Consider the following 12,094-nt stretch of genomic DNA (forward strand, 5'->3'; position numbering starts at 1 on the left):
CATGTCTGTTTCATGCCCAATTCATGCCTAATACTGCATTTTCGTTTTTATTACTTTTTTTAGTTAAGAAGCTTCTATGGGCAAGTTAATTCGATGTAACTTTTTAAAAGAAAAAAGTCAAAATTCTCTCTGGTAAAGTTCTTTTCTCCCCAAGGGTGATTAACTTGTGGATTCCCCTTTATTTTTCAGCTTATTTTACTCATCCATAATTCACATTTTCTTTCAAGTTGGTGCACTGATTCCCCTTATCAATCATCAAACAAACTTATTTTTTTATGTTTTTTTGTCCTTCTGAACATGCCCAAGTTTATGATTGATGAGCCTGGATATGATTAGGTTCTAAAAATCGGGGTTTACATGCCATAGACAATGCAGATATGCATCAATGCTGCAAACTTGGAATGGGCTAAAATGCACCACTGTTACGTAGCAGAATGTGTATTCAAAACCGCTGAAGCGCGACCAATGAAATTTTCATAGAAGTTAGATCATGAAATGAGCTTTCTACGAACATTTATTTGAGAATACTACCACATTTTAGAATTAATTCAGTCCTTTGTCAGAGGGACCCTTTTTTTGGAATGCGCTGTATATGCACTGTTAAATAAAGTGCTAATTCAGCACTTACAGTGCTTGTATAGTGACCGCACTGCGAGTGCTGATTTTCTCAATTTAAACTAGAAAATCAGCACTCGTAGTGCAGTCACTATTCAAGCACTGTAAGTGCTGAATAAGCACTTCATTTTTTACAGTATATATATATATATATATATATATACAATTGAATAAATAAATCACATAGATACAAAGCATTTGGTACGTTTTTGGTGTTTCAAAAAGCACGTTCGCTCTTTAAAAGAATGCTGATAGTTTGAAAACAAGTACATGAACCCCTGTTTTTTAATGTTTGCACTTCTTAGGTATACCTTCTTCTACAACTTTGCAGAGTTGGGTGAAAATGACTTGGGTTTTTAATAAAGTGCAGCATTTATTGTGCTTCTAAATATTATTATTGAAATTTCACATTTTTGAAACTTTGTTTTTGTTATCTTTCACACCATTTTTAAGAACTGACTGTGCTGTTAGACTTAAAATAGCAAAGATTATAGCAATATAAATAGATATTCTATCTTAAAGATACAATTATTAACTATATTGCAAAATTTGATCAAATTTTTTATTGGGTTTGACTGAGTAATAGAGGTTTTAACTCATTGCACATGTACAGATCTCGTGATGTCTGAAAATGCCAAAATCATTTTAATGTGCAATTCTTAAAAACGTCCATTTGGCTGAACTTTGAAGCTCTATGGCTAAACAAAAACAAGCACATGGACCCATGTTAATTGGATGGATCTCTATCACTTGTATAATTTCTTGGTAGCTTATTTGTTCTTTGGAAGTCACCATAAGAAAAATTTGCTACAAAGACACCATACATGCCATAAAAAGCTGGCTAGCTTCAGGAATTTACCCGAAACAATGCACGGCACTTACCCGACCGTTCACAACAAGGTGCCATTATGGATGGCCGTTATCCTCCTGGCTCCATGACATGTGCTCTGGTTACAAATGCTCAGACGATGAAAAATCTGCACGTTAAGCCAGGCTTAAAACCGAACCTCTAAAACTAAATAAACCATAATCCTATTCTTTAAATAATTCTAAACCAAAAACTATATTACAGTCCTAGGTCGAACCCTTTGCCCTCTGGGATGATAAGAACGGAGAAAATGTCGCAGGAGCATGTCAGTCTCTATCATTCAAAAGGTAAAAGATTAAGGTCTCTAGTAACTTGAATAAACTCAGACCAATCAAGGAACTCTCAATAGTTTAATCTCGAAAGCAAAAGCAGTATCACAAGAGTGGTTCGGCCTACCCTCCAGATTCCCATTTTCAAACTTCCAACCAAAGACGAGGTAATAAATGCAATAAGACGGTTCTTATTTGTTGCTGGATTGCTTATGCCCCCATTACACCGGAGGAAGTTCCTGCTACGTCCTTGAAATTCCGAAAAAAAAATGGCAGGGACGTAGCGATAACTTCCTTGTTTCGAAAAATATGATATCGTCCCGTGCATGCTACGTCTGCGCTACGTCCTTGATACGTTCATGGTGCGTTAGTGGTGTTCTTTTCGTGTCCGCTACGTCTATGTTACGTCGATGGAGCTTTTAGTACGCGATAAGAAAGTCCTTAGTGCGTCAGTACTACGCACTGCTCAGACGGCGCCCCCGCTACGTGGACTTTGGACATGTTCAAAGTCCACGTAGCGGAAAATTTGTCTCCGGAGATCATGCAGACTATGCCACGTCAATAACAGTTCTCGCTACGCTCTCAGTACGCTGCAGCAGTTCCCACTGCGTCATGGCCATTTTTCTTTGACGTAGCGAGAACTGCATGGACGTAGCGTTGGTGTAATGGGGGTATTACTCCAATATCCTTCAAAAAAATCATGCTTTTACTTACAGCAGCCATGAGTCCACTTCCACTCAATATGTTATCTACCCAGCCCTGAAAAAAGGGAAACAAGTTATAAGATGATAGAGACATTTACAGATATGGAATTGCATAACACGTTGTTTTTATCTATTTGTTTATTGATTCATTTATTTTATTTATTATCTAGATATTTATCTATTTATTCATTTGGGGGGTATGATCACATCTCTAACAACTCCCTTTACAGAGAGGGTGCTATCAGATTCTGACGTCTAAGGCATAACGTGTATATGTGATTGCCATTTAGGTGTGTGTGGGGGGGTTAAATCATGACTCTTTATACTCCATGATTTGTTAAGTTGGAAACTAAGCAATAACTGACGGATGCATTTATTTCGAATTATTCTAATGCGCCTATGCTATAAAAATGAATTTGAACCCCATTTTCCTTTTTTTTCTAACCTTATCCTTACATTCAAAGAACAGATCATGCACTAATAGATACATACATTTATGAACAAGAAAACAATCACATTCACGAATAATAAAAGAAAGCAATATTTCTGCACAGTTTAAATCAATTTTGCATTAAGCAGCGTAGATCGTATCTCAATCAAGAGTGTGGATGGTCCCAGTGTGCTAAACCATGTGAACACAACAAACCCAAAACAAATTGGTTGACAAATGAAGAAAAATGTGTATTTGTTGTAATTGTCGAATATTTATATTGAATAAATGGTGGCTCACACCTTAATAAAACCACTCTCAAGGCACAAAAATTACACTTTTACTAAATCTAAAATGCTGACGACTAATACCATTAATGAACCGAAAAACTTAAGGGTGCCAGACATGGCTGTGCGAGAAATACCTAAAAGCTGCGAGGAATTGAAACGAGCGAGAAAATTATAAAAATTACAATTGGGACAGGTTTGGACATAATACAGAAAATAGATATATTTCACCACTTTTCATTTCCTTTTCTTTCTTTTTCATGATCATAATTTATTTCTTATTATTCATTTATTTTATTTTTTATTTCAATTCAATTCTATTTTTCATTTCTTCATCTATCCACTATTTATTAATTTCTTCTTTGTGGGGGTCCATGTCCCCATTGAGCCCCATCTGCATGTCAGTGCATTGCTAAGAGAAAAAGGCTCTTTCCACGCTTCTAAAACAAAACAAAAAATGAAGGACAAGATAGAGTTTGGTAATTTGTCGGATGTCGGACGACATCCAAATTTTGCATAAATCAGCACTACTGCCACAGTGATATCACTCAAGGTTCAAAACAAACACTATCGCTCACATCGAATTTCGAAGACTATCGCAGTGACTTACACGATATGGTTCTTTCCACGAGCCTAAAACAGTGGACGGCCTTGTGATGCAAATTGGCAACCCTTTACCCTCTTCTTTCACGACATACTCTGCCAGAGCCTTGGTAAAGGTGTATGTATTTGGCCTCTTCCCCAGTAGCATGGGGGTTAACGCCTCCATCATGTCGTCCGACATCCATCTAAAAGATAACATTACAATTCTTTGAGAATATCAAAGAACTTTTGTATTATCTCTTTTTTGGGGGGTTACAAATGTTGGGAAGAAACTTTTCGAATAACAATATCTGGTGAAAAATATGCTGATCAAATTAATTTTGTAAAAATAGATACATATTAGCAAAACGACCTGTACTCTATTAAATCTATATGGTATATCAAATAACAGAATAAACTCGGGTCTAAAGGTGCGTTTTAGGCATGGATAGCAAATGGTGACATCATTCTCCAGAAGACAAGGTTCCGTTTCTGCAACGATTATGTACGGAAGGGGGTAAACAACTTACTCTGCAGCAACCAAGATCTTGTATGGGTCAATGAGAGGAGGGTAGACAACTTACTCTGTGGCATCCAAGATCTTGCATGGATCAACAAAAGGGGATAAACAACTTACTCTGCGGCATCCATGATCTTGTACGGGTTAATGGGAGGGGATATACAACTTACTCTGCAGCATCCAAGATCTATGATGGGTTAATGGAAGGGGGGTAAACAACTTACTCTGCAGCATCCAAGATCTTGTATGGGTTAATGGGAGGGGTTAGACAACTTACTATGCAGCATCCAAGATCTATGATGGGTTAATGGAAGGGGGTAAACAACTTACTCTGCAGCATCCAAGATCTTGTATGGGTTAATGGGAGGGGTTGGAAAACTTACTCTGCAGCATCCAAGATCTTGTATGGGTTAATGGGAGGGGTTGGACAACTTACTCTGCAGCATCCAACATCTATGATGGGTTAATGGAAGGGGGTAAACAACTTACTCTGCAGCATCCAAGATCTTGTATGGGTCAATGAGAGGAGGGTAGACAACTTACTCTGCAGCATCCAAGATCTTGCATGGGTCAATGGGAGGGGTTGGACAACTTACTCTGCAGCATCCAAGATCTTGTATGGGATAATGGAAGGGGGTAAACAACTTACTCTGCAGCATCCAAGATCTTGTATGGGTCAATGGGAGGGGGATAAACAACTTACTCTGCAGCATCCAAGGTATTGCATGGGTCAATAGGAGGGGTTAGACAACTTATTCTGCAGCATCCAAGATATTGTATGGGTCAATGGGAGGGGTTAGACAACTTATTCTGCAGCATCCAAGATATTGTATGGGTCAATGGGAGGGGTTGGACAACTTACTCTGCAGCATCCAACATCTATGATGGGTTAATGGAAGGGGGTAAACAACTTACTCTGCAGCATCCAACATATTCCTTTGAAAATCATGTTACAGACAAATTTAATTCATCGTCACAAGAGTTGAATTATGATTTTGACACTGATAACCAATTTCAAAGTCCATGTTCTGAATACGTCACCCACAACCAGTTTAATACACCTTAATATTAGGAGCATTAATAAACACTTTGATGAATTACGGTTACTTTTGAATAATCCCACCATGCAAACATTTTCAGTAGTAGGTTTAACCGAAACATGGCTTTCTCATGATTCAAGCCTTCCATTCGCTCTCGATGGATATGATCTTTTAGTTAACAACAGACAAAATAGGATGGGTGGGGGCGTTGCGTTATATGTTTCACAATCCTATGATTATGTAGTTCGAGACGAACTTAACAGCATGACTGATACAATTGAATCTCTTTTTATTGAAATTACTATCCCTAACAGCAAAAACATTATCATAGGTGTAATATACAGGCCTCCGAGTTCGAATATTAAATCATTTTTAGATCATCTCTCAGACTTAGTTAAAAATCCAATTTTTGATAATAAAAATTGCTTTATAATGGGCGATTTTAATATTGATTTATTAAAACAAAATAATGTCACACAAGATTTTTTGGAAACATTTTTATCCGCTTCTTACTTACCTTTAATATCTAAACCCACACGCATAGTCAATGAATCCGCTTCTCTTATTGATAATATTTTCTGTAACGTTCTTCCCCCACCCGATTCCTTCATATTACTCTCTGATATCACTGATCACTTCCCTGTCTCGACTAATTTCTCTTTAAAAGACAGATTCAATAACATATATAGCCGTCCATTAAAACGAAGAATAACACACGAAAATATAGCTCGTCTGGGTGCTAGTTTAGACGATGTTGATTGGTCTTGTGTCTTTGATAATAATGACGTAAACTTGTCCTTTGAAAATTTTATGAACATTTTTAATTTACACTTTGACACTCATATTCCAAAACTTAGAGATAAGACATCTAACTACAAAAAATCACCGAAGCTCCCATGGATTTCCAAATCGCTCTTGCGTTCGATAAATAGGAAGAATAATTTGTATTATAAACATAAAATGAAACGCTCTGAGCAATCCAAACTTAAATATACTTCTTACAAAAATACATTGACAAAAATTATACGTTTAGAAAAGAAAAGATATTTTACTAACCAGTTACAACTTTACAAGCGTGATATGCAAAATACTTGGAAAGTTTTAAAACAAGCAATGAATATATCAAATAACAAATCTAATATTACAAAAATTAGATCTGGCGATGTTATTTTTGAAGATTCCCACCAAATTTGTAGTATCCTGAATAATCATTTTTCTTCAATTGGGGAAAATCTTGCAAGTAATATTCCTCCCGCAACAAAACACTTTTCTGAATTTTTAGGCCCACCAAATTCTAGTTCAATTTTTCTCGCTCCAACTTATAATCAGGAGATAATTAATATTGTCTCTGATTTTAGTTCTAAAAAAAGTACAGGACATGATGACATCAATAATTTTCTTCTTAAGGGGGTAATATCGTCAATTGCGGATCCCCTAACTCATATTTTCAATCTGTCACTTCTTAACGGCATTGTCCCCGAGAGCATGAAAGTTGCAAAAGTCATTCCCTTGTTTAAAAAGGGTGATAAATTAGATGTTAATAATTATCGCCCTATTTCTTTGTTATCTACATTGTCGAAAATACTTGAAAAGATTATTTATAAAAGAACTGTAAATTTTTTCAAATCAAATAATATTCTTTCAAATTCCCAATTTGGATTTAGGGAAAAGCATAGCACCACACATGCTTTATTGAGTTTCATTGAAAAAGCGGCACATTCAATCGATAAATCTTCTCATTTAATTGGTTTGTTCCTGGACTTCTCCAAGGCCTTCGACACCATTAATCATGATATTTTACTTAACAAATTACATCATTATGGAGTGCGTGGGAAGGCCTTGGAGTGGTTCAGGAGCTACCTCTTGAATAGGAAGCAATATGTCTTTTTAAACGGTTGCAATTCTCAAATGAAAAAAAATAATTGTGGAGTTCCCCAGGGTAGTATCTTAGGCCCGATTTTGTTTATAGTTTATATTAATGATTTTTGTAGATCATCAGACGTTTTTTCTTTCATTCTCTTTGCGGACGACTCTAACTTATTTTTTTCACATAAAAATCCTCTTCACCTTGCTAATATAATCAACTCTGAACTAGAAAATGTTACCGAATGGATAAGAGCAAATAAATTGTCACTAAATCTTCAAAAAACAAAATACATGTTGTTTAGCAACTCCATAAATACACTTCCTGTTGATATTATTTTGGATGGAACTCCCTTGGAAAATGTATCCCATATTAAGTTTCTTGGAATAACAGTCGATAATAAGCTCTCATGGAAATTTCACATAGATAACATATGTAAAACTATTTCACGCAACATTGGTATAATCAACAAGCTTAAATTTTGTTTACCATTATCGTCCCTGCTTACATTATATTCATCCCTTATATTGCCTTATTTAAATTATGGAATTTTAGCGTGGGGTAACACACAACAAACACTCTTAGACAAATTACTCCTATTACAAAAGAAGTCTCTACGTATTATATGTCACACGGCATATTTGTCTCATACTGACCCATTATTTTTTGAACATAGAATATTGAAAATTAAGGACTTATATTTGTTTAATCTCGGTCAATTTATGTATAACTATAACAACAACAACCTCCCAAATGTATTCAATTCAATGTTTCCAAAAAATCAATCCATTCACAACTATCCAACAAGGCGATTGGGTGAATTTCATTTACCACTTTTAAGAACTTTGCGGGCTCAGAACACATTTATATACGATGGACCGAAGTTATGGAACTCACTTCATAATGATATAACAAATGCAAAATCTTTGAACTCTTTTAAGACTAAATTCAAATTATCTCTATTAAAACCTTATAATATACTCCCAAATTAATTTTAATTCATCATTTCTGTCAAGTCATCATCATTATTATGTCAAGTCATCATCATTATTACTTTAAACTAAAATTAAAACATAAAATTATTATCCTTTTTTTATTAAAAAAATCTGACACAAGTCCTTCTCAGATGTGCTCATTATTGTGTCTATCCTCTCCTCTATTTTCTCCTCTCCAGTCCGCTTATCCGCCTTCCTACCGGTTATTTGTTTAACGGCATCAATGACATTTTTCGTGCATTATATTCTTTCCAGGTTATTTTATATATTTTTTCTCCTCTTATACACATCATTGAATCCAGTTTGCTTGAGTCCACGACGGCATGTGTTCTATCTACGTACAGCAGCACCCATCCATCTTCTCAGGGCATTCTCCCCCTTTTTCCCCCTTTTTTTTTTTCTTCTCAAGTTTTTCTGGGGGGGGGGGGCTGGGAAGGGTAGATATTTTTAGGACGGGTTGTTTTGTCCTTCACCAAACTGTATATTTTTTATTACTTTGTATTTATTTTGTGAGTATTTCCCTCTCATTTATTCATTCTTTTCTCATTTGATTATCTGTATTTATACTTTGTCATTTTGTTATTTGTTGTGTTATCTATTTCTCGAGGGGCCCACATTGTACAAGCATTGCTTTTTAGTGGGTCCCTCCATTTCCATCTTAATTTAATTTATATTGAAAAATAGTATATATATTTAAAACCTACAATGTGTTGCCCAAATCGTCTAAGTGTTTTTTTTTTTTTTTTTCACTACATATGTATAATTAATTTTATTTGCAACGGATACAAATATTTATGTTTTATATATGGTATACAATTTGTTTTTGTTTGATGGAAGTGAAATAAATGAATTTGAATTGAATTTGAATCTTGTATGGGTTAATGGAAGGGGGGTAAACAACTTACTCTGCGGCATCCAAGGTATTGTATGGGTCAATGGGAGGGGCTGGACAACTTACTCTGCAGCATCCAAGATATTGCATGGGTCAATGGGAGGGGTTGGACAACTTACTCTGCAGCATCCAACATCTATGATTGGTTAATGGAAGGGGGTAAACAACTTACTCTGCAGCATCCAACATCTTGTATGGGTTAATGGAAGGGGGGTAAACAACTTACTCTGCGGCATCCAAGGTATTGTATGGGTCAATGGGAGGGGCTGGACAACTTACTCTGCAGCATCCAAGATCTTGCATGGGTCAATGGGAGGGGTTGGACAACTTACCCTGCAGCATCCAACATCTATGATTGGTTAATGGAAGGGGGTAAACAACTTACTCTGCAGCATCCAAGATCTTGTACGGGTTAATGGAAGGGGGGTAAACAACTTACTCTGCGGCATCCAATATCTTGTATGGGTCAATGGGAGGGGTTAGACAACTTACTCTGCAGCATCCAAGATCTTGTATGGGTTAATGGGAGGGGTTAGACAACTTACTCTGCAGCATCCAACATCTATGATGGGTTAATGGAAGGGGGTAAACAACTTACTCTGCAGCATCCAAGATCTTGTATGGGTTAATGGAAGGGGGGTAAACAACTTACTCTGCGGCATCCAATATCTTGTATGGGTCAATGGGAGGGGTTGGACAACTTACTCTGCAGCATCCAACATCTATGATGGGTTAATGGAAGGGGGTTAACAACTTACTCTGCAGCATCCAATATCTTGTATGGGTTAATGGAAGGGGGGTAAACAACTTACTCTGCGGCATCCAAGATATTTAATGGGTCAATGGGAGGGGTTGGACAACTTACTCTGCAGCAAACAAGATCTTCTATGGGTCAATGAGAGGAGGGTAGACAACTACTCTGTGGCATCCAAGATCTTGTATGGGTCAACAAAAGCGGATAAACAACTTACTCTGCGGCATCCAACATCTATGATGGGTTAATGGAAGGGGGTAAACAACTTACTCTGCAGCATCTAAGATCTTGCATGGGTCAATGGAAGGGGGGTAGACAACTTACTCTGCGGCATCCAAGGTCTTGCATGGGTCAATGGGAGGGGTTGGACAACTTACTCTGCAGCATCCAACATCTATGATGGGTTAATGGAAGGGGGTAAACAACTTACTCTGCAGCATCTAAGATTTTGTATGGGTCAACAAGATGGGATAGACAGCTTACTCTGCGGCATCCATGATCTTGTACTGGTCAATGGTAGGGGGTAAACAACTTTCTCTGCAGCATCCAAGATCTTGTACGGGTCAATGAGAGGGGGTAGGCAACTTACTCTGCGGCATCAAAGATCTTGCATGGGTCAATGGGAGGGGGTAGACAACTTACACTGCAGCATCCAAGATCTTGCATGGGTCAACAAGAAGGGGCAAACAACTTATTCTGCAGCATCCAAGATCTTGCATGGGTCAATGGGAGGGGCTGGACAACTTACTCTGCAGCATCCAAGATCTTGTATGGGTCAACGGGAGGGGGGTAAACAATCTCTTCTATTCTGGATTTGTCACAGTTGCTATATGCTGTTGAAACATGATGAAATACCTGCAAATAGCGAGCAAAAAGGTATAATTACATGTACGTGAAAAAAAAATGAAAAAAAATAAAAAAAAATCTTATTCTTTAAAATGCAAGGTGTAGATTAAAAATATTTGTGATAAGACTGTTTGATATGCAGTGCCTGTATAAATATGTAAGAAAACTAAAAACATCGCTCGTATGTTTTTCAGAATGAAATTCTATTTTTATTGACCATATGAAATGAATTGAATCGGGGTGTTTTAAAGAATGAAAACATAATCAAAATTCAAATTATTTAAACAAATACAGTGTAGCAAGGGCCGAATGAAATTTATACAGGAAATTTCTGAACTCATACATACCGACTGATTTGACATATTCCGGTATGTACATGACTTCATGATTATAACTAATTGTACAGAGACTATGAAAAACAGTTATATCAAGATGACGAAAATAACAGTGGCAAAGAGGTCTTTTACTTCTATGGTAACAATTAAAACTTAATTAAACTTTACAGAAGAGAAAATTAATTCAAGGTCTAATTAAGTTCACATTGCTTCCAGACTTTGTATATTAGAATAAAATTATATCAGAATAAAATTGTGTAAATCGCTTTTTTACCAGTCAAAGAAAATAAACCAGCCTTTTAGGATAAAAAAATACCAGCAGATTTATGCGAAAAGGAAGACAGAACTCAAAGATTTCTTAACTCTAATTTTCATTAAATTTCAAAACTTTTCATAGGGTGTGACATTCCAAAAAAAAGGTTACCGGGCCAACCACTACTTTCTAAAATAGCAATCCCCTTTTTTCATAATTCTTTGAATTTGACATCTTTAGATAAAATTTTTGCATTAATCTCTTATTCTTAATCATGTTTTCATACCCAAATATTGGATTATTAATAGAGTAATCAATAAACAAAAGACTGCTGAAATTAATTATTAATTATAAAACCCCCGTGCCTTACCATGTTAATTTAAATGATTACCTGACAAATATTTATTTACCAATAATTTATCCATCCCTTTGCTGAGTTGTAAGATCTTTCTGGTGGCAAGCACGTTCATTCGGAGGGAGATTCTAAAATTAGAGAAAATATTAAATATAAAGATCCTGACATCATTTTGGTTTCAAGCATCCCTCATTGATATTTCATCTAATTTGTTTTAACTTTCTAATGTTAGTAAGCAAATATGCAACAACAAAGATGCAAACTGTCGGGTGCACGTACAGGTCACACACGCCTAACTGTGACAAGAGGGCAAAAAAGTATTAATTCGACGCAAAGTCATAACTGATTGACAAATGTCTATGATTCGACATCTAACATGGATTCTGTGGAGCGTTGTGTCCCAGTTAATTAGTCATCACACTTTGAAACAGAGGGTCGTGGGTTCGAATCCCAACCATGACATAATTTCCTACGGCAAGAAATGT

At 36.2% G+C, this 12,094-nt stretch overlaps 1 protein-coding gene across 2 annotated transcripts in view; it reads right to left on the reverse strand.

Moving 5' to 3' along the window:
* The window catches only part of LOC129271275 (fatty acyl-CoA reductase 1-like), a 32,115-nt gene that overhangs the window by 12,201 nt on the left and 7,820 nt on the right, over window positions 1–12,094 (reverse strand). For both annotated transcript variants that reach the window (XM_064106683.1, XM_064106684.1), the window contains 4 exons: window positions 11,665–11,737; window positions 10,569–10,675; window positions 3,784–3,961; window positions 2,467–2,511 (listed from right to left, as the gene is read on the reverse strand). In XM_064106683.1, coding sequence (XP_063962753.1) covers window positions 2,467–2,511; window positions 3,784–3,961; window positions 10,569–10,675; window positions 11,665–11,737 — 403 coding nt within the window. The remainder of the gene's footprint in view (window positions 1–2,466; window positions 2,512–3,783; window positions 3,962–10,568; window positions 10,676–11,664; window positions 11,738–12,094) is intronic.

Source organism: Lytechinus pictus, chromosome 11 (genome assembly GCF_037042905.1).
Source record: "Lytechinus pictus isolate F3 Inbred chromosome 11, Lp3.0, whole genome shotgun sequence".
NCBI classification, from domain to species: Eukaryota; Metazoa; Echinodermata; class Echinoidea; order Temnopleuroida; family Toxopneustidae; genus Lytechinus; species Lytechinus pictus.